Source organism: Pangasianodon hypophthalmus, chromosome 7 (assembly GCF_027358585.1).
Source record: "Pangasianodon hypophthalmus isolate fPanHyp1 chromosome 7, fPanHyp1.pri, whole genome shotgun sequence".
NCBI lineage: Eukaryota > Metazoa > Chordata > Actinopteri > Siluriformes > Pangasiidae > Pangasianodon > Pangasianodon hypophthalmus.
This window is the reverse complement of record NC_069716.1, coordinates 13,294,537-13,319,014: the sequence shown is the minus strand read 5'-3', so window position 1 is coordinate 13,319,014 and position 24,478 is coordinate 13,294,537. Positions and strand designations below refer to the sequence as shown.

Here is a 24,478-nt window from a genome sequence, read left to right as displayed (position 1 = left end):
CCTCTACCATTCAAGCAGTTTTCAAAGATTTGTATGAGACTATCCATTGTAATGACTTTTTAAATTTCTATTAGGATGTGTAAATTCAATTATGAGAGAATAAATGGTAAAGAGAAATGCTAATTTATGGTGTGGTACCTTGCAGAGGAAGTTGATGTTAAACCCGAAAGTCTGGGCATTTCTGGAGCCAGCATTCATGTAGTTTCCCACAAGCAGTACCAATTCCAGGAGCTTGCTGAAGCCCTCACTCTTCTTCACTTCCTCACATGCAAAAGTGACATTCATGATGTCAGGGCGGATGTTGTTTACTTGCTCCTCAAATGTCAGCTTGAACAAGATTCCATTCAGACGAGGGCGCAATAGCTTCACTGAGCTCATCTATAAATTAAAGACAATGACAATTCAAAGGTGCACCTTTTCATCATCCTGATATAATGCCTATACTGTATATCCATATTGTGTCTGAGTGCAGTACATATTGTGTCAGTCCCAGTATTATACTAATTAATAAGTTATCACCACTGGCTATGTGAAAATTTTGTCTGAAATACTATTTATTGCAAGCATGTGAGGCTGGAGAAATGAAATGGCATTTCAGTAAACAGAGAACTAGGGAATCATAGGAAGAAGTACTGTAACCTGGGGCAGAGAGGAGAGAGAAGATAAAATAAATATTCAATTCAAATTCAGTTCAAAAATTCAAAATATTCCCTATGGGTCAAATTCAGACACAGGCGCTACAAATCTTTGCATATTTCAGCAATCACAGACAGTTCAGTAATTACTTTTCACATTTATTCATCTTTGTGTTGTAACAAAAGATTTGCACATAGTCACCTGCCCCAACAGACAAACTACCATTCAGCGTCACCCTGTCTTTCATTTGTCTTTTTTTTTTCCTTGTATACTATAAAAGGAAATCACAATAAAACAGTTGGTAGAACACTGACACATCAAAGAAAGCTCAAGTTTACTTAGTTTGTAAAAGAACTGTGTTGATGAAATGCCTCCTCAGTCTGCTCCTGTTTTGCTCCCTTTGTGCAAATGACAGTGAATAATGTAAACTGCTACTGAAGTGGGGATAAAAGGTAGCAAAAAGAAACAGGTCAGTGACTTGGCTGATCCCATCAAACGTTGAGCTATAAATCTATTTTTTAAAAAATACTTGCTTTTTTATGTGTGTGCAGTGAGGCTTTAATACTGCACTTATGCATGACTTGCGCACATATTTAAACCTCAGATTAACTACAGACTTAAGGGCTACTAGGACAGTTGCCAGGCATTGTGCATGGGGCAGAGTTTGGGAGGACAGTGCTAGCTCAGTGGTTAAGACGTTGGACTACTGATCGAGAAGGTCATGAGTTCAATCCCTAGCACCACCAAGCTGCCACTTGCTGGGCCCTTGAGCAAGTCCCTTAACCCTCAACAGCTCAGCTGTATAAATGAGATAAATGTAAGTTTATATGTGGAGATAAATAATGTGCAAATTAAAATGTTAAATATCTTAAGGAAACATGCAAGTAGTTTGTACTGTGATTATATACTGCGATTGTACTTTTTAAAGTAAGAAGAGGAACACACATTAATGATTCCTAAAAATCATCTTATCATAAACATAAAATCAAGTCATGCCTTGCTCTTTAATATTCATCAAAATCACAACCAGACTGTTATGGGTGTTATGACTTGTCATAAAAAATGCCATTTATATTCTTGGCCTTTTAATTATGCATTACTGTGTCTCTTTATATATTGAATAGCACAAATCCTGCATAGATCCTGGAAGCAGTTTTCTGTCTTCTGTACTCTCCCTCTTTCTTTCTGTCTCTCAGACACAGAAAGACATGCACACTAACTCACTCATTCTTTTCTCATCTCAGCTCCAAATCCTTCACATGTACAGAGGTACTCATGTGAACAACAAGTTATGGAAAGGGAGTGAGGTAGGGTGTGCTGGTGGGAGGGAGGGGTCAGTGTCACAGGTTAGTAAAACTGAAAGACATAATCAAAAGGAAAGTGAAGTGTGTTTGCTCCCTGATGTCTCAGTGACAGCTGCTTGTGTTTGTGCATTGCCTCTAATACGTACCACAATGCCAAACTGCTCTGACTCACACAGCTCCTCGTACTCACTCTTCAGCTCAGCCAAGGCGCTCAGCTCCTTCTGTTCAGGAAGATTCTTGATCAGGTTCTGTAAATATACAACACATAGCAATTATTAGTTTCCAAAGGTGCACAGGAAGTCACACAGCTCTAGTCTACTAAAACAGAAGAAAAAACTAATGACTGGGCTCAACCTTCCTTTCTCACCCATCAAACGTTGCCACTGGTTAATGAACACATCTAAAAAAATCCAAAAAATACATTATCCAAAATGAAAGGCTGGGGCTACAATAGCCGTTGTGCTTTCAGCTAATCCTCTCAAGTTCACTCAGACGTCATACACTGAATCTCTAAAACACACTGTTTACTCTATTTCTCCTACCACTACCTCGCTATGCAAAGAAAGAACCTGTCAGATGTGAACATACAGCACAATACCTTAAAAAGTTTCTTGAAACCGAACTCAAGAGGAATTATTCAACATATGCCTCAATCCAATTTTAGCCATGTTGGCGAAGACAAATCATATTTGGCCACATGAGCTCATCACCATGAAGCTCAGCTGGAACCGTAAAGGAGACTGACATTGAGGGAGATTACATCAGTAAGGAACAGTTTTTGGTAAAGTAGATATTGTCATTTGGATATTTCATATTGCCAGGCAAACTTTGCAATTATCCCTATGAATATGTGTGCTCTGAAGATGTTGGCAGGGGACTCAGCTGCATCCTTAAATGTTAATTGTGCATGTAAAATGTCAGAAGCATAAATGAAGAGGAGCATGGGACTTTAGTTATTTATTTATTTTCATCTTTGGGCTTCTGGAGGCTTTCTATCTCATTAAACCTGCCTAAATTTTCAAGGCTAGCAGGATTATGGGAAAGTAGGGCTGGGCGAATACTGTGAAAGTACTGAATACTGAGGGGATGCTGGAAGAGGCAGTGAATGGCACTCTAGTATTTACTAGCTGAAGACATGCTTTGGTCAGCTAGAAATCTTCTACTCATTTTGATATCTTCTTCTGAGGTGTGATTTGCATGCATTTCAGCTTGATTGCTAATGGCAAGTCATTACACATTCAAGGAGCATTAAAACAGATACAATAATCCGCTGCTGTAATTGTCACCTTCTCTGTATTGCACAAGTTTTATAAAAATAACTTATGGACAGCAACCTGAGTGTCACATTTAAGGGAACGCTTCAGCTTAATGTTAGTTAGTGGCAGGTTCATCTGATTATTAAGAGCGCATTTATCCATCAGAGCAGTTAGCTCAGAGCACTGTAACTGCAGCACGTAATAAGAAATAATGAAGAAGCAGAAATAGTAGTTAGCTAGCTTTCCAAACAACAATTATTAACAAAAATCCCTTCGCCTTTTATCACAGGTCTTTCTCATATGATTGGATAACAGGATTAAACATGAAGACACCTAAACTATAAACTAGGAATGCAGAACTCAACTCAAATTAGTAAACAAATGATTGATTGTGGATCACTCTATCAAAATGGAGCATGACAGCACAGAAGCAATGCAGCAATCAATATTTCTGCTGTTTCCCTAAATCTGATTCTTGAGTTGTTTTTCTCTGCCAACACTAAGATATGAGACAAGCAATTAGCATTTACTAGCTTCTCGTCTAGACTTCTTTTCAGCAGCATATGGTGAAATGCCCAAATATGCAGTTGTCAAATTGGTTGCAGCAGTGAGACAATGGTGCAAACAATCAGAGATGAAGCATAATTAAAGATTTTCTTATTTACCACAACCCCATATAATGAGCAAATGACACAAATTCGGAGGCATATGGAAGTATTCATCAGAAGCATATCCCAAACCAGGATGAGTCAGTCAGCTCTCTCCAGGCTTCCAGACACAATCTGCGTCTGGGGGAGCAGAGCAGTGCTGAGTCAATGGGTCCTGCCAGGATAATCATTCAGCCAACTGGGTTCTCCCAGCTGGAAAAGGCACCTGCTTGCTGTTACTCATTATTCTTACTCTTGCCTTGATTACCTGTCAGTCAAAAACTCAGGTACAAAAAATAGGACAGAACCATGATAAAGTGAGTGCAAAATCGCATCCTTGCCTGAACAATGAAAAACAGTTCAAGCCATCCTTAAGCAGCCCAACAAAGACTTCCCTTGTACTTATGGTTACAAGGGAAAAGAGAAAGCTTCTAAAAAGGGACGCTTTACATCCATTAGTCCATTTATCAAATACGAATCGGAGTGGAATTGATACTTTTGGTTTGTTTGTTATTTGCTTTGGTTTAGTTTCACACTGCAAATAATTAAATGAACCAGAACCAAAACAAACTAAAAAAAATTTCAATTGTTTAAGAAGCGAAAGAGAGCATTAGATTCAAATGGACTAAACATGCCATATCTGAAAGCATTCATACGGACAAGATACAGATGACGATTCAGTAAACATTTTTACAGGGCTTTGATCTCTGTTGCTATTAGGTTGGTTCAATTTCATTTCGGGAACATATAGACACTCTCAATCTGTTCCAAGTAAATGCACTGTAATGAAGTTTGGCATACTTTATAACAGACATGTCTAAACACTAAAGACAAAGTATCTGATTCCACTGGCATTCAGATGAGTCTTACAGTGATGGCAAAAGATGGAAGAAAACAAAAGTTTTCCTAAAATTACATGCAAATTATAGAGACATAAATACTTGCTATATATTTAGTCTATGTTTATATCATGATATAATTGAATACATAGACATACTGTTTTGAAGAGAAAGGCATAAGTGCTTTATTTTCCATGCACGTGCCAAGTTATAATGTTTATAAATAAAGATGGTTACTGTAACAGGAACACCTGCACCTGTTCATTCATACAATTTTCCAGTCAGCCAATCATGTTGCAGCAGCATAGTGCATAAAGTTGTGCAGATACAACAGTGACTTTGACTGTGGCATGATTGTATGTGCTAGACAGGCTGGTTAGAATATTTCAGAAACTGCTGAACTGCTGGGATTTTCATGCAAAACAGTTTCTATATTTACACAGAATGGTGCAAAAAACAACAAACGAACAAACAAAACAAAAAAAAAAAAATGAGAGGGCACAACAGAATGGCCAGAGCTGACAGGCTACAGTAAATCAAATAACTTTACAACAGTGATGAGCAGAAAAGCATCTCAGAATGTACAACACAGTGAACCTTGAGGCGGCTGTGCTACAACAGCAAACCATCAGGTTTTACTCCCGCCAGTCAAGAACAGGAATCTGAGGCTACAGTGGGCATAGGCTCGCCGAAAATGGACAGATGGAAATTGGGAAAGGACCAAGGGTCTCATTTATCAAAGTGCACATAATACAAGTACTAAATTTGTGCGGACCCACTCGTACACACAAGAAAATGGATCTGTAAGCAACAGCCATTGATAAATCCCACATATTCTGAATTGATGTGCTTGTGCAGGGTTGCACTCATTTGCATAAAGAAATGTCCAACGTCCCACTAAAAAGCACAATAGCCTGGTGCTGCATGTTTCAGACAACATGGAACATGCCAAATGACCATTGACAATTAAGTAAACATCACAAACATCACAATCTGTATCCACATCCACTCGTTGCAATGATCTGGCTGAGGGGGTTCAGGCCTATGCGAAACAGCAGTGGAGACAGTGCATCACCTTGGTATATGCTGCGCTTGATGGTGACTTGTGCAATGGCTTCCAGTGCTGTTTTCCACAGCTGCATTGAGCTCTTGATGAAGGTTATCAGTGTCCTGCTAGCATTGTGTAGTACCAAGCACTCTAGAATCTATGTGTGGGGCATTGAGTCATAGGCCTTCTTGTAATCAATCCAGGCAGTGCTCAGATTGGTCTGCCCACTCTTAGAGTCTTGGATGACTGCTCTATTGACCAGTAGCTGGTGCTTTGACCCTCTGGTGTTATTTCCAATGCCCTTCTGAGCTTTGCTCATGTGCCTGTTCAACATAGCTGCTATGATGCCTGAGAGGAGCTCCCATGTTGTGAAGAGGCAGGTTATTGGGCGGTAGGTCAAAGGTGTTGTACCCTTGTGGGGATCCTTCGTGATCAAGATGGTCCTGCCCTGTGTTAGCAGCTCACTCATTTGTGCTGCCAGGCAATCATGGAGTGCTGTTAGCTTCTTCAGCCAGTAGGGCTGGATCATGTCAGGTCCTGGTGCTGTCCAGCTCTTCATACCTCAGCCTTGTTGTTGGATGTCTGCCTTTGTGATGAGGACTGGCTCTTGTTCTGGGAGGTTGCTGTGGTCCACTCTTAGATTCACCAGCCACTTGGCATTGTGTGATGCCTCAGTCTCTAGAGCCTCACATACGGACACCTTGTTGTACTTCTTGTCCATCCAGAACCTGTCTCTGATGCGGACCTTGTTAATCTGTGCAATGTCCGAGCCAGTATGGCTTTTGTTATATTTCTCTCGCTCACGTTCCGAGGTAGGCTTATGTAGCATTTGGGGTCTAAGCATTTGGATCCTTACTGGATACTTGCCCTGACGGCAAGAATAAATGAAGGGCACGACATTATCACTGCATTATCCAGCTCCATATGCACACTACATTTACATGCAATTACACTTCTTTACCAGTAATGGCCAGTATTGTGCAAATATTACAGCCTCATGCATAAGCTAAACTCGATAAATCTTATTTAATGACTAGAAACATGCATACACACAGTATACGGACAGATAAATGAGGCCCCAGGGTTTGAACTGCCTTTAGTCTTCAATCTTGACCATACTTCCAAATGACATTCCCTCAGTTGTTTTTTTTTTATGACGGTTACAGTCCAAAATATTTCATAAATGTTCAAGTGGGTTGAGATTTGTTGATTGTGAAGGCCATAGCATATGATTTATAGCATTTTCAACCTCATCAAACCATTCAGTGAGTGTTTGTGCCCTGTAGCTGAAGACACCATGGCCATCAGGAAAAAAAAAATCATTATAGATATATTGCCAAAAGTTTTGGGACATCTGCCTTTACATGTACATGAACTTTAATGACATTCCATTCTTAATCCATAGGGTTTAATATGGAGTTGGCCCACCCTTTGCATCTATAACAGGTTCAACTCTTCTGGGAAGGCTTTCCACAAGGTTTAGGAGTGGGTTTATGGGAATTTTTGACCATTCTTCTAGAAGCGCATTTGTGAGGTCAGGCACTGATGTTGGAGGAGAAGGCCTGGCTCGCAGTCTCCACTCTAATTCATCCCAAAGGTGTTCTATCGGGTTGAGGTCAGGACTCAGGTGCAGGCCAGTCAAGTTCGTCCACACCAAACTCGCTCATCCACGTCTTTATGGACCTTGCTTTGTGCATTGGAGCGCAGTAATGTTGGAAGAGGAAGGGGCCATCCCCAAACTGTTCCCACAAAGTTGGGAGCATGAAATTGTCCAAAATGTCGTGGTATGCTGAAGCATTAAGAGGATCTAATCACTGGATCTAAGGGGCCAAGCCCAACCCCTGAAAAACAACCCCACACCATAATCCCCCCTCCACCAAACTTTACACTTGGCACAATGCAGTCAGGCAAGTACTGTTCTCCTGGCAACCGCCAAGCCCAGACTCGTCCATCGGATTGCCAGACAGAGAAGCGTGATTCGTCACTCCAGAGAACACGTCTCCACTGCTCTAGAGTCCACTGGTGGCATGCTTTACACCACTGCATCCGACGCTTTGCATTGCACTTGGTGATGTAAGGCTTGGATGCAGCTGCTCGGTCATGGAAACCCATTCCATGAAGCTCTCTATGCACTGCTCTTGAGCTAATCTGAAGGCCACACGAAGTTTGGAGGTCTGCAGCTATTGACTCTGCAGAAAGTTGGCGACTTCTGCGCACTGTGCGCCTCAGCATGCGCTGACCCTTCTCTGTGATTTTACGTGGCCTACCACTTCGTGGATGAGTTGCTGTTGTTCCCAATTGTTTCCACTTATATTTAGTAGTGAGTAAATTTCACGAATGGACTTATTGCACAGGTGGCAACCTATCAAGGTACCACGCTTGAATTCACTGAGCTCCTGAGAGTGACCCATTCTTTCGCAAATGTTTGTAGAAGCAGTCTGCATGCCTAAGTGCTTGATTTTATACACCTGTGGCCATGGAAGTGATTGGAATACCTGAATTCAATGATTTGAAGGGGTGTCCCAATACTTTTGGCAATATAGTGTAAAGGTGATCAGTAAGAATAACAATTATTTTACTGTGATTCTTCTCTTTACGGGAACAAGCCGACACAAATTATACCAGCAAAATTAACTTAATATCTGTGTATATACATGTGCAAAGTCTATTTCCTGCAGGTGTGAGAGATGTGTTTGTCGATCTTTCTCCCCATTTTAACTGAATTTCTCCTCAATTTTGGATGTAGCTCTGCCACTGTCTCCGCCTAACATTATGTACTACTTCCTAGCTGTGGACTTCTCAATCGGCTTCTACCATGGATTTCTGTAAACACCATGGATTTCTGTAATCTTAGAACACTCTACACTAGAACACTCTTAGAATACTATGTGGAAACATAATACTGGAGTTAGGTGTTATATAGTTTTATTTTATAATATTTTATATATCAACTAGTTTCGCCCCTACAGTTTTAGAATCTTTGCACAGGAGGATTTGTCAGAAATTTAGTGCTTCTTCGAAAAATACAGCTTTACGCTGTATGTTTTACCACCTCTACATATACTGTAGAAAGACACATTTCTGTCCAAACTTCAAGACCAAAACATACTGCTGATGCATTTCAAATTGTATAATTGTCAAACTGTACTTTCAAATCTGGCTGGTGACTAATTAACATGACACTAACAATGCAAATAGCCTCAATCCGATTGCAATTCATTCACAGTCTATAAAAATAGACCACATTTTCATACCAGCTGTATCTCATAATTGACAGAACAGACTTAATTATCAGCCTAAACATATTTCCTCCTTTTTGTATTCTGGTAACGATGATAACAAAACAGCAACAGCAAAAATAACCAGCACAACAATTATAACAATAATAATGGCGACTGTAGACAGCAACACTGGCAAGTCAATGAATACATTAATAACATGACATCTCATTCACAGGGATTTGTATGGTTTATTATAAGTCTAATAATAAACGGATTTAAAAATGTGTCTTTAGTAAATGACAGCACATTTTTAAATCATTATTAGACTTAGATTATGTGGAGCATATAATTGTTGAAATAATGAAGTTTTCTGTATAAAAAAAAAGGCATTTATATAATATTTCTAGAAAGAGTCTCAAGTGTCAGTTTGCAGACATAGGCATTACTTCCTGTTATCAATTATGTTATTGCAGCTATAAACAGTCCTCTTTTTTTTCTCTTGAAGTTTATAGGACAAAACCAGAACCCCCACTTGTGTGTCTGTCTGTGTGTGTGTGTGTGTGTGTGTGTGTGTGTGTGTGTGTGTGTATGTCAGTGTAAGGAAGTATGGTTTGGCTCATACATTCTTCCACAGCAGAGCACTGGCGTGACTCCACACTCTGCTCCACCAGTGTGCAGCTGTATGAGCTTTTCCATCTCAGGCCTCTCATGGATAAAAAAGTGAATCTTTAAGCCCTCCCATCCCCATGTTAGTGAATGAAACACAAGCCAAACTTACATTTATATCATTACATTAAATTATATCAACACAAATTATTTTCAGGAATAGTATTCTGTTTTTTTTACAACTTCAAGTGACCTTGATATCTTCCCCAGTATGTTTCTTTACGCTAAAACGTGTTTTATAGGGGTTATTTGATGATTGCAAAAAAGGGGATGGTTGATGAGGTAATTTTGTACAGAGTCTCATGAACATTTCCAACATGGACCTAAAGCTTTTGACAGTCCAAACTGTAGCAAGCTACATCTTGTTCTGTTGTAAATTGTTCTAAAAGACCCTTAGCAGTGAGTTCTTTGCAGCTTTTCCCAGTATGATGCTCATTTTGATGTCTAAGCTAGCTTGTTGTACTGATATTATAACTAGCACACCAACGTGAGTGAATAAAGTGATCTTACTCTAGCTAAATTTCATAATTTACTATTGACCTTAGCAACACTCTAAGTAGCTTAGTAAGATTAGCCAGTAACTCCTTTTTTGTCACGCTCCGCTCTGACACCACACCTGCACTTCCGCATTCCAGCCGTGAGTTTTGATCCCGCATCGCCTCCCGTGCGGAAGCGCGAGCACACCTGTTCCCCATTTTCCCCACTGATTGCTACCTGTATAAATAAGCTATGTGCGCCTCCACACATCACTGGATTATTGTGTGCCTTTCTTGCCCGATATTCTCACGTTTAACCTGCCTCCATTTGGGTCTACTTCGCCACACCCCCACCTGACACTTTTTAAATATACTCCACCCACAGAATGAGCATACAAGAGCATGTCTCTATTCAAATGAGTAATTTACTGCAAGTGCCAGGGCTAGATGAAAATTGTGGTGAGCAACAACTGTTTCCTAAAAAAACAGGTTTTGTTGAGGTTCAGTTGGTACATTACATTAGCTACTTATACTTAGGATTAGAAAATATAGCTAGGGCTACAGACTCTGACAGCACAACCAGCAAACAGCAGAATAAGAAAGGAAGAAGAAAGAAAAGAAAGGAAGAAGAAAGAAAGAAATTTGTTCATTTAAATGATGTTAATTTTTTAATTTAAAGGATGTTTAACCTGTGTGCAATTAAAGTGTCATATGATATCAATATAAATACACCTGTTCCTGAAAAGTCCCAGAGTTTGTTAAATAACACACCTAAACAAACTGCATCATGAAGACCAAAGAAAATGAAAAAAATTATGGCACACTTTGACTTTGCCTATAGAGGAGACCACCCACCAAAAGTGACCAGGTAAGGAGGGCATTAGTCAGAGAAACAACAAGACCAGCAGGAAACCATACCTTCTATACTTTAGTGAAGCTTAGAAAGTTAAGACATGTGATTCATCTGTTAGGATTGTGACAGGTACCCCACCTCTGTATATTTTTATTGTTTTCAAATATTGTTTATTGCATTTTTATGTTTTTATGCAACACCAGATTCAATTTTACATTCAGTCATTAAATGAACATTTGATGTTGAAGAGGCTCTGCCAGAATCAAGCCTCAATTAAGCTAAGGGGCAAGCAGTGAGTCCTGGAAACAATGGCTGATGCTACTGCCAAACTTTGAAGTTAAAGCAAGCCACGTAATATGTGGTCACGAATATATATGAAGGCCAAAGTAGAGAAGACAATGCCTGTGACTGACAAATAAGAAACAATAATATCAAACAATGGCAAAGACACAGGCCCTCAAAACCCCAACAAATAATAACCATAAAGGTAGCTGCTGCAGTAAGGCATGGTATGGTGAAGGAAGCAGGTACAATATTGTAGTGTCCAGTGAGATGCAAACTGTGTAACTGAGGGAAAAGTACAGAAGCTTCAGCCAAGCATAACATACAGTCAGGTCCATAAATATTGGGACATCGACACAATTCTAACATTTTTGGCTCTATATACCACCACAATGGATTTCAAATGAAACGAACAAGATGTGCTTTAACTGCAGACTGTCAGCTTTAATTTGAGGGTATTTACATCCAAATCAGGTGAACGATGTAGGAATTACAACAGTTTGCATATGTGCCTCCCACTTGTTAAGGGACCAAAAGTAATGGGACAATTGGCTTCTCAGCTGTTCCATGGCCAGGTGTGTGTTATTCCCTCATTATCCCAATTACAATGAGCAGATAAAAGGTCCAGAGTTCATTTCAAGTGTGCTATTTGCATTTGGAATCTGTTGCTGTCAACTCTCAAGATGAGATCCAAAGAGCTGTCACTATCAGTGAAGCAAGCCATCATTAGGCTGAAAAAACAAAACAAACCCATCAGAGAGATAGCAAAAACATTAGGCGTGGCCAAAACAACTGTTTGGAACATTCTTAAAAAGAAGGAACGCACCGGTGAGCTCAGCAACACCAAAAGACCCGGAAGACCACGGAAAACAACTGTGGTGGATGACCGAAGAATTCTTTCCCTGGTGAAGAAAACACCCTTCACAACAGTTGGCCAGATCAAGAACACTCTCCAGGAGGTAGGTGTATGTGTGTCAAAGTCAACAATCAAGAGAAGACTTCACCAGAGTGAATACAGAGGGTTCACCACAAGATGTAAACCATTGGTGAGCCTCAAAAACAGGAAGGCCAGATTAGAGTTTGCCAAACGACATCTAAAAAAGCCTTCACAGTTCTGGAACAACATCCTATGGACAGATGAGACCAAGATCAACTTGTACCAGAGTGATGGGAAGAGAAGAGTATGGAGAAGGAACGGAACTGCTCATGATCCTAAGCATACCACCTCATCAGTGAAGCATGGTGGTCGTAGTGTCATGGCGTGGGCATGTATGGCTGCCAATGGAACTGGTTCTCTTGTATTTATTGATGATGTGACTGCTGACAAAAGCAGTGTTTCGGGCAATATTATCTGCTCATATTCAGCCAAATGCTTCAGAACTCATTGGACGGCGCTTCACAGTGCAGATGGACAATGACCCAAAGCATACTGCAAAAGCAACCAAAGAGTTTTTGAAGGGAAAGAAGTGGACTGTTATGCAATGGCCAAGTCAATCACCTGACCTGAATCCGATTGAGCATGCATTTCACTTGCTGAAGACAAAACTGAAGGGAAAATGCCCCAAGAACAAGCAGGAACTGAAGACAGTTGCAGTAGAGGCCTGGCAGAGCATCACCAGGGATGAAACCCAGCGTCTGGTGATGTCTATGCGTTCCAGACTTCGGGCTGTAATTGACTGCAAAGGATTTGCAACCAAGTATTAAAAAGTGAAAGTTTGATTTATGATTATTATTCTGTCCCATTACTTTTGGTCCCTTAACAAGTGGGAGGCACATATGCAAACTCTTGTAATTCCTACACCGTTCACCTGATTTGGATGTAAATACCCTCAAATTAAAGCTGACAGTCTGCAGTTAAAGCACATCTTGTTTCATTTGAAATCCATTGTGGTGGTGTATAGAGCCAAAAATGTTAGAATTGTGTCGATGTCCCAATATTTATGGACCTGACTGTATCATATAAGCCAGGCAAAAGATAAATAATTAAATTGTATTTAATAAATTCAATTATGGATTATTTTTGGAAGCTTTATCTATGCACATATAGTCAGATCAATAAGTATTTGGACATTTGGCCAGTTAGGAATTACAGCCATTTTTACACAGTCTGTGAGGCGAGGATACACAGGAGACAGTAGAGCACCTCAAGAGAGAAAGAGCCAACCAGCACAGAGTCGTGTGTGCATGTGTGTCTTTGATTTAAACGCAGAAAAGTGAAAGTAACGTTGAGAATAAAGCCATTTCGAGTTATTCCAAGTCTGCCTCCCACTTCCTCATTTCTGACCCAGGATAAGTGCTACACCAAATAATTGATGTTCTCGTCAGTGAAGAAAACTTGGGCCTGTACACTGTTTTAGCAATTCAGCCTTCTTTTTAGTATTTGCCAGTTGTCATTTATGTTCTCTCTTTTTCTCAAATGATTTGCCTTTCATTTATGCATATTAGTACATCTTGCTAAACTAATGGGTTTAATTCTACTGAGTCATACATGATATGATTTGTTATCCAATAGTACTTAAAACAAGTGAATAATATATTCATATATTATGTAAGGCTTCTTTGGCATTTCTGTGTGCAAAAGCTGGCAATGCAAAATACCACAGTGGGATAATGCAACAAAAAGGTTGTTAAGAGTATACAGTGTAAAAACATTTGAGTTGCAACCCTGTCACAGCTGAAACAAAGTGAGGCATGTCTGAGCCTATTCTCATAGCATAGGCACGCTTAAAACCCATGCCAGGTTCTGTGAACCCCCTGGCACGTGGAGTTGACCTCTTTATCTCCTGCCTAGATATAACATTCACAATAGACTGAAAGCAAACAATAGCTCTTTTAACCTTACTTTCCATGCTTGCCCAGTGAGACATTTGCTTATGTTAGGGGACACCTTCACTGTCTTTTACAGCCTACTGCATGACTGTCTATTATAAACATTCACACTGTTACCTGATTTGCAGGTCCTTTGTCATTGGGAATCTTAAGGGCTCTCTGTATGCGTGATACATTGGTATGTTTTAAAAAAAATCCTTCTATCAGATAGAATCATTAACTAAGTAAGAAGAAATACATTTTCCTCACAAACTGTGTACACATACAGTATGCTGTGGATGGGAGTTTCTTTGACATCTGGATGCATGAGGAGTTCTATATTATTTTTGTAATTCACAGATAGGTATACAGTCAGGTCCATAAATATTTGGACACTGACAATTTTTGTAATTTTCCCTCTGTACACCTCCACGATGGATTTGAAATGAAGCAATCAAGATGTGATTAAAGTGGAGACTTTCAGCTTTAATTCAAGGGAATTAACAAAAAAATCAGTATAGGTCTGGAGGTCTGGAGTTGATTTCATGTGTTGAATTTGCTTTTGGTAGCTGTTCATGGGAACTCTCAATATGCGGTCCAAAGAGGTGTCGATGCAAGTGAAGGAAGCCATCATTAGGCTGAAAAAAAACAAAACAGACCTAGTGGATGATCGCAGAATTCTTTCCTTGTCAAAGAAAAACCCCTTCACAATATCTAGCCAAGTCAAGAACACTCTTGAGGTGGTAGGTGTATCATAGTCAAAGTCTATAATCAAGAGACATCTTCGTGAATGTAAATACAGAGAGTTTACCTCAAGATGCAACACTGGTAACACTCAAGAACAGAAAAGCCAGATTAGACTTTGCTAAAAAAAAACATCTAATCTTCTGATACAAGAATACCTTGTACCATAATGATGGAAAGAGAACAGTATGGAGATGGAAAGGAGGGGCTCATGTTCCAAAGCCATACCACATCATCTGTCATACATGGTGGAGGATGTGTGGGGCATGGGCATGTATGGCTGCCAATGGAACTGGGTCACTGGTGTTTATTGACAATGTGACTGCTAATAGAAGTAGTAGGATGAATTGCAAAGTGTATAGAGCTATACTTTCTGCTCAGATTCAGTCAAATGCTACAAAACTGATAGGACTGTGCTTCACAGTACAGATGGAGAATGACCCAAAACGTACCGCAAAAGCAACCCATGAGCTTCTTAAGGCAAAGAAATGGATTGCTCTTAAATGGCCTAGTCAGTAACTTGACCTCAACCCAAGACATAACAGAAGACAGAAAGACCCACAAACTAGCAGCAACTGAAGGCAGCTGCAGTAAAGACCTGGCAAAGCATTTGGTGATGTTCATGGGTACCAGACTTCAGCCAGTCATTGACTGCAAAGGATTTGCATCCAAGTATTAAAAATAATCCTAACATTTATGATTGTTAGTTTGTCCAATTACTTTTGGGCCTGTGAAAATGGAGGGACTATGTAAAAATGGCTGTAATTCCTAAATGGTTAATGCAATATTTTTGTTAAACCCCTTGATAAGTAATAAAATAAAATAAATAAGTATTTGGACTGTGACACAATTTTCAATTTTATCAAGATGTGATTGCTTCATTTCAAATCCATTTTGGTGGTTTTGTATGAAAATTGTGTCACTGTCCAAATACTTATTGACCAGAGTGTATCTTACACACATACCCACGCACTAATAAAGCTTAATGCCAAATAAGGGAAGCCAGTGAAGCACTATTTTAACCAGAATCCATTCTCGCTCTTCAGTCCACGGAGACAGTGACACATATCTATCACTTTTCCCTACTACAAGAAAGAATATGCAGAATAAGCACACTATCAAATACTTTTCTAATTACACAATAAATAAGAGGACAACACAAATATTTTTAACCAACAGGTAAAATGATATGGATGAAATCAGATGAGTTGAAAAAAAGAGTTCAGTTTCTCCCCACTGGGAGTTAGGCCCAATCCCACTTCTACCCCTTAGCCCTTCTCCTTTCCCCTAGCCCTCCGTTTCGCGCGTTCACGTGAAGGGATAGGGGTGTCTTGATTCTCCTTTGGTTGGAGGGGTAGGGGTAAGGGGAAGGACCAGATAGCCCTTCAGACGAAGATTTTTCGGGACCACACTTCAAACGAAGAGGTATGAATTATCTCAGCATAACCTGGCTACAGCAGCAACATGGCTGCCCGAGCGAACAAAAAGACCTACAAAGCATTATTGACGTTAATAAAGATTTTAATGAACATAAATCATTTGTTTTAGGTTATATTAAATCGTGTGTTCACATTTACGGTGATGTTATTCAAAGAAATCTTTGCAAAAAATCGCTAAAGTTTGCTAACGTCATATCATTACAGACTGCACGATAGTGCCACAACATATTTTCATGTCTGATCAGGGCTGTAACCACCAAAGACATTGAGGGGGCTAGACCCTCCAATAATTAGAAATCGCTAAACTTTTTTCGCAAATATTGCCAATTCGAGAGAGAGAATTAGGACCTTGATGACGTATGATGACGTGTAACGGAATAGTAGTGGTGTCCCAATTCTTAGGGGAATATTTTCCCATCTACCCCTTGACACTCTGTTTCAAGGGACAAGGGGAAGGGGTATAAAATAGAATTGGGATTGGGCCTTAGTACAGATTTGTTGTTGCTGTATTTCTATGGCACATTGAAGATGTCATTCTAAGCACCAATACCATTATATAAATCAATGCATTCATAACGTTGCACTGATCTGTATAGATAAGGTAAAGATATGTGTAACAGCTGTCAGCATTTTTAGGTTTGAAAATCAATTAGAAAAACAAAAGGGTGGATTTAGATTCACAAAGAATGATAAAAGAAATCGTCTGTAAAAGAAATAGTCTGCTACATGCAGACACATTCCTTTAAATGGAGCCTGGGTGTATAAAAATGAATCATTTGAACTTTCCTTGTCTACATAGCTGCATAGCTGTATAGCTGTGCAGTCTGAGCACAGGCAAACGAAGCATTTGCAGCAAATGTAAAAGATTATAGCAAGCATCTTTTGTAGGGCAGTGATGGCACAATGGTTAAGCATTGGGTTACTGATTAGAAGGTTGGGTGTTCAAGCCCCAGCACTGCCCTGAGCTGCAATGTATGTGTGACAAATAAAGGCTTCTTCTTCTTCTTGTATAGCCAAAACATACACATTTTCCCAACAGGTCTAAATTCCTGCATTCCGGCAGAAAAATCTCACGTTAGAGGAGCAGACATGTAAAGGAGAGGTAGTTTGATATAAATAAGATCAACCCTTCTATGAAGCCTCATGTTTTACCAAAGGAAAATGCACTAAATTTGCAATTACTACATCAAAGATGAATACAAAAAAAGACAGAGACAGTCAGTGTTTAGAGATTCCAGAATGCTCATTGATCTTGCCCTAAAGACAAAAGGCAAAAAAAAGGAAGGCCAAATAAAACAAACCTTGGCATGAAAAGAAGCTAACTAGATCATATATACATGTAATGAACATTTACATGTAAATAAAATAAACATACACAGACATGCACGCGCACAAGCACATGCACACATACCTGGATTAACGCCTCACTCAGCTTCTCCTCATCCACCTGCAAGACAACATCCCGGATCTCATCATAAGGCATTCGGAAAGATCCAAGGAAAATGGCTGTTGAAAGAAAAAAAGTTATTTTATTGCTCCTTCTTTTAGCTTGCTGGATTTCAAAAACATATTTCCCACCACCAATGCCCTTCACACAAAATGGCCACAGAATACACTCTAGGGTTGTTTGAGCCATTTGAGGGGGATTGGTGTGAAATAAGAAACATTTTACTTGAAAGAAGTAACAATGAAAGAAGCCAAGGCACCTCTGATTTTGGGGGCCATTACACAGTAATGGGTAGAAATCAAAGTTTCAACTTGGGTCAAATCCAGTATTATCCAGTATTAACACAAATGTAACAACAAAAGCATACCTAATTAAACTGCTTTGTTGACTCAAATGCAATCAGGTCTAACAATTCCAACATTTCACGGGAGGGTCTCATCTAGTGGCCTTCAGCATGCAGGTTAACCCAATCCACATCCAGGATAACAGTGACTCAGTAAATAACCATTCCCTATGCCTCATTCACTGAGGTGCTACAATTCCTAGCTCAGTTCTAGCATTTCATCAGGAGGGCAACTGTATAAAGCAACATGGCAGGTCCTTTAGAAGCAGATAGTGTATACAGTCAGGTCCATAGAAATTGGAAGTGACAGAATTTTCATAATTTTGCCTCTGTACACCACCACAATGGCTTTGAAATGAACAAATCAAGCTGTAATTGAAGTTTGACCATGGAGTCCCCCCATTTCCAAAAAAATTAGCAACAAAGTTGCTTTTGGTAGCTGTTCATGGGAACTCTCAATATGCAGTCCAAAGAGGTGTTGATGCAGGTGAAGGAGGCCATCATTAGGCTGAAAAAACAAAACAGACCTATCAGAGAGATAGCAGAAACTTTAGAAGTGGCCAAATCAACAAAATGGTACATTCTTAAAAAGAAGGAATGCACTGGAGAGCACAGCAACATCAAAAGGCCTGGAAGACCATGGAAGACAACTTAAGTGAATGAATGCAGGATTCTTTCCTTGGTGAAGAAAACCCCCTTCACAACATCTAGCCAAGAACATCCAAACCTCAGCATCCAAACCATTGGTAACACGCAATAACAGAAAGGACAGATTACAAAACATCTTTAAAAAAAAAAAAAAAAGCCTGCCCAGTTTTGGAACAGGATTCTTTGGACAGATTAAACCAAAATTAACTTGAAACTATAATTAACTTGTACCAGAATGAAGGGAAGAGAAGAGTATGGAGAAGGAAACAGAAGGCTTATGATCCAAAGCATACCACATGTCAAACATGGTGGAGGAAGTGTTATGGCATGGGCATGTATGGCTGCCAATGGAACTTCACTAGAAATTTAAATAAAAGTATTCTACTTTTACTCATGTTAGCAAAGGAATCTCTACTTGCACTCAAGTACCAGATTTTTGTACTTTGCCCAGCACTGACCTACAACCCACAGCAAACAAGTACTGATAGAAACAATCATCTTGTTTTTTCTAATAACAATAAATAAATAAATGCTCTGTTTCAGAATATGAATAAAACAACCACGGGATCAAGAACTCAGCAAATTTGCTGTAAAAATTTAATTGGACTAGGAAAACTTTGACCTTGTTTCATACTTTACACATTCAGAGTGAGTGAATTATCTGAGGATTTCTTTCTCTTCTTCTGCTCCGCCTTTTAACAAGTTTTGCTATGATAAGCAAATCCCTTACTACATTTCCATCTCATACTGTCATTCAATTTTCATCTTTGCCAACATGCCAGCATTTTGTTTTAAATTGTTTGTCCAACAGCAATACAGTATGTGTTTGTAAACTTCACACTAGCAGTAAAATATAAGGACTCCTTTCATTTACTTAAAGCTGCATTAGGCAAGATTTGGCAAAATTCAGTAAAAGTAGGTCTATAATGGTTAATTAGGTGGAGTTGAATAAGAATTAAATTCCCAGCCATGCACAAGCACACTCAGACATTCATCTGCTTGAAAGCCAGTTATAACACTATGAACTGGCAAATTTCATCACATAATGATTTATGAGGATGTTTATGCATAAACATTTTTTTGGGCATAAGCTTATATGAGCTCTGGTATTAGCATGTCAGCACTGCTAGCTAAAAGACAGCTGCTTGAAAGGCAAGTTATAACATTATAAACACACAAAATTTGGTTCATAATGATTCATGAACATGGTCACAAGTGCCTTCGCTGTCCTTTTTTCTTTGTAATGAAAAAAAAAAACTGGGAGCTTGCCAATTTCAGACTGAGAAGGGGCTAAGTGAAGGGGCATTGTGGAGTGTCTATAACATGACTAATAAGAGGCCCATGAACAGAGTATAGTATGCGATCTATAGTCTCTTCAACAGCTAATGCATCACAGAACCTTGCTGGGCTAATTATTTCAAATGAAGGAGAATGACTTCATCTCTGGCTGACCTGCTTTCCTTTAAAGTATTTATTTCTGCTTCTATAAGGCCCCATGTGAAAACTATTTTATCTTGTGCATACAGAACCCCACCCAGGGTCCAGAGCAACAGAGCAAATATGCAGTAATGCTTTACAAGGTCATAAAAGGGCCAGCAGGAATGTTACCAACTAAAAATAAGGAAAATAAGCCCAGCTCAGGAACTATAGCTTCTGAAAGAAGCAAAAATGGAAACTTCTCTGTCATGTGAGTCCTCCAGGGGCCATTAAGCTTCTGATCAATATGTAATATGGTGGGAGTACAAGGTCTCACAAAAATTAGTACATATAGCACTAAAAGACCAGCCAGCATATCCCTAACACTTATATGAATTCTACTTGTGATTCATACTTATTCTATAATCCCACAGAGTATTGAGTATGACATGAATCCTTTCTAATCCATTGTGCTTACACAAAACCTCTTTTTGTGTATATTTTAGTGTTTAGTATATATTGTAGTTTATGTACTGTATGTTTATTTACATAACGTGTATTAACATTAGGTAGCATCGAGCTACTGGGTGTTTATGGCCCTATTGGGCCATGGTGAATTACTGTATTAACAACCCATCTCATAGGAAAAAAGTTCACATTTACCTTATGTGTAGCATCTTCTATATGATGGATATCAACATTGTGATACCCAATGGAGGACCACTATACTCAAAACTGTTCATAATAACAGACTTTTTAACATTATGCAGTTAGGATTAACGTTTGCATTGCACGGTTTGATTTTGTACATTATAACTGTGAAACTTTTGCAATGTGAAGTTTTTGCACCTGAGTAAACTGTTCATGCATGCACGGAGCAAATCAAGCAGGGGGCATGGTTCAGATAACCACAGAGTAAAAGTTTGGATATACCGTACATGGATATACATTTCTTGTTTGTGACAGGAATTGCTATTTAATGTATAGAAGTTGCTACAAGTAAGGTAAATGTAAATATTGTAAAATGTTAGTATATCTTACATGAACATAAAAATTATACAGCATAGGATACACTAGACAATAAAAAGTGTAGGATACACTAGACAATAAAAAAAAATCAGTAAATGTGCATATGAACTGGTTCTCTCCCCGTGTAATTTACATTATTTATATTATTATTTTGGATATGTTTTTCAAAAGCAAAGTTATTAAATAAAATTCGAAACTAAATAAATGGCGACCCACATCCCTGTTTGTGTCATGTGATGCGAGTGGAGATGAATGCAAATGCAGTATAAGCATTTATTAAAGAGAAGTCGGCAGAAAAGCCTGAAACATGAAGGCAAGATCAATGGCAAAAAACAGGCATAGGTCAGGCATTGAACAAACAGAACAAACTAGGCTAGGCAAAACATGTGAATCAGTAAACTGGCAGATGTCAAGAACCACAGTAGCAAACATGGAAACAAAAGACTTGGTAAAGTTAGGAGACAAAACACTAAACAATACTTCGCACAGAATGAAGATATACAAGGGTTTAAATATCCAAACTAATCAAAGGGCAAACTGAAACAAGTGCAAGCAATAAGGACACATGAGACAACCAATGACAAGACATGGGTGGAGACAGGACATAAACCACAACGAAACCGACGTGGCAAAGTAAACAAAACATGACAACATGGTAGCATGAGGGGAAAATCCCTGACAGATTCCCCCTCCAAGGGCACTTCTCCCAAAGTGCCTTCAAACATTCTCCCCCCCGGCGGTCCTGCCCCTCTGGGCAAAATAGCCACACAAAACCCAAGGTCCCGAGGCATTGTTTCTCTTGTGGGCTTCTTCCAGGGCAGCTAGGGAGCAGACAGGGGTATTTTGGCAGGAAGCAGGCTGTGAGTCTGTGGCACTTCATCAGTCTCATGCAGGTGCTGAACTTGGAAGACCACATCATCAGCCTCTAGCATGAGCAGGACTGAAGAGGCCGACCTGTTGGCCTCTGGCTGGAGCTTGGGTGAGGAGACCACCTAGTCGGCCTCTGGTGGGAGTCCTGGAGGAGAGGCTGCCTCATTGGCCACTGGCTGGAGCTTGGGTGAGGAGGCCCCCCCTGTTGGCCTCTGGCTGGAGCTTGGGTGAGGAGGCCACCGTGTCTGCCTGTGGAGGGAGTTCTGCAGGGGAGGCCACCCTGTTGGCCTGTGGTTGGAGCTTGGCTGAGGAAATAGCCCTGTCAGCCTCCGGAGGGAGCTTGGCAGGGGGAGGCAACCTCGTCGGCCTCTTCTTTGTCTCCAGACCTCTTCTCCACGTAGAAGCTTGTGAACGGCCAAGTGGGTTCAACCGTCAGGCTGGCCCTCCCCAAAAAATTTTCAAGTTCAGTTTGGGACACCCGAACACCTTTCTTAATAAGCCGACAAACTCAGCTACATTGATAAGGCCTCTAGTTCCCATGGCGATCAGGAGCTCCGCCCACTGGCAGGCTGGGCCAGCGAGCTGGGACAACAAGAACCCCAGCCACTGCTTCTTGTCAGGCTTGGGGTCCACAAGGCTCTCAAAATATAATTGGCACTGCAGCAGGTAGCATTCTGGGTAAACTGCAAAGCCATCAAATGGTTCCAGGGGATATTTGAAAGTCCCTTGAGAAAAATGGATCGGATCGAGTGCTGGCATGGTCATCCTGGCTCTACACCCTTCTCGCCTTCCTGCTGCATCCATGGTGAAATATTCTGTCATGTAGTGGATATGGATGCAAATACAGTATAAGCATTTATTAAAGAGAGGCAGGCAGACAAATCCATAACATGAAGGCAAGATCACTGTCAAAAAAACAGGTGTAAACACATGAATTGGGAAACTGGCAAGAACCACAGTAGCAAACAGAAACAAAAAAGCTTGGTAAAATTAGGTGGCAAAACACAAAACAAAACTACACAGAACAAATATACACAAGCATTTAAACATCCAGACTAATCAAAGAGCAAACAGAAATATGTGTGAGCAATAAGGACACATGAGGGAGACAACCAATGACAAGACAGGGGTGGAGACAGGACATAAACCAAAATAAAACACATGTGGCAAAGGAAACAAAACATGTCAGCATGGCATGAGAGGGAAATCCCTGACAGTTTGTAAAATATGCCACACAGTGCCCCTAGCACGTAACAGCCACTTGATGTATAGTTACACCCGTAATAATCCACCTGTAGAACTGTATAGATTTAGATGTATGCGATAGGAGGTTGTTTTTTGTTTTCTTTTGTTTTTTGTGATACTGCTTTTTCATTTTTCAAGTGAGGGCAAATTCCTTGCGCTGAACCTGCCATTTTCCACCTACATATAAGTGACAATAAAACGTGTATGAAAAACGTGTACACAAAATTAGTGTATTTTGTACACTGTTATGTACACTGTTAGTTCTAGGAATGGTCATTTAGTAAAATATGTACAAAATAGGGCTGTGACCAGGCTGGGGACTAAGTGTTCAACAGCTCATAAAGCATCACCATATGTATTCCATAGGTCAGCAAGGAGGTGCTGGGCCCAGACTTGTGGGTCAGAGCTAGAAGCTGAAATAGTATCAGTGGTGAAACACCATATGACCCATACCTGCTGTTAGACAATACAAACACACGACGAATGGTGCATCCTGTTAGGTGTTTATTTTACAAATGATATCTGAGTCTTTGGGAGGAATTAATTTGTAATAAGAATGACCTCTGCATTTATTGCCAAGAAAGCACGTAGCCTCCTCAGGACTGAAAGGTGCAAATGGGTTTTGGGTTGAGTTGGCAAAAAGTGTGATGCTATTTTGCAGCTGGATAAACAAGGCTAAAGAGGCTGAAACCACCAATTCTTTAAGAAATACAGAAACAGACATTCAGGGGCAGCTCATATCAATGGGCTAGCAGGGCTATGCCTCACCTGTCTTTCCTAAAAAAAAATCAGTATATTTAGTATATTTATTTAGTTTTTTTGAGAAACTGAGTGCAACGGCACCACCAACAGTCATAAGAAAAACACACAGAATGATATGAAGCAACGCTGTAGGCTAACTGTAATGAGCCCAGCAGTACAGCCTACCAGTGACAGTTGTGTCAGGTTATTACATAGAGTGACATGACCCCTGGATGTGATCTCCATTTGGGCTAATATATTCTAGCACATTTCAGTGATTCGTCAATCAACAAAGTTGATTATTTACTCTATCATAATTTTTCCCCTAAAATGTGTTTGGAGGATTTTTTTATATGATTAGACAATGTGTATTTAATATATAGTATACAGAAGTATATACACACAAATGTGGCCAGTGGAGCATTATGGACTTGAAACACTAAAAATATCACTTTCAAGCACACTCTGACATTCAACTGCTTGAAAGGCAAGTTATAACACTATAAAAGCACAAAACGCA

The 24,478-nt window shown here is 39.8% G+C and overlaps 1 protein-coding gene across 7 annotated transcripts in view; it reads right to left on the bottom strand.

Annotated features, from left to right (window-relative positions):
- The window catches only part of diaph2 (diaphanous-related formin 2), a 424,876-nt gene that overhangs the window by 188,227 nt on the left and 212,171 nt on the right, over nt 1-24,478 (bottom strand). For all 7 annotated transcript variants that reach the window (XM_053235486.1, XM_053235484.1, XM_053235480.1 and 4 more), the window contains 3 exons: nt 17,631-17,725; nt 2,087-2,188; nt 139-378 (listed from right to left, as the gene is read on the bottom strand). In XM_053235486.1, coding sequence (XP_053091461.1) covers nt 139-378; nt 2,087-2,188; nt 17,631-17,725 — 437 coding nt within the window. The remainder of the gene's footprint in view (nt 1-138; nt 379-2,086; nt 2,189-17,630; nt 17,726-24,478) is intronic.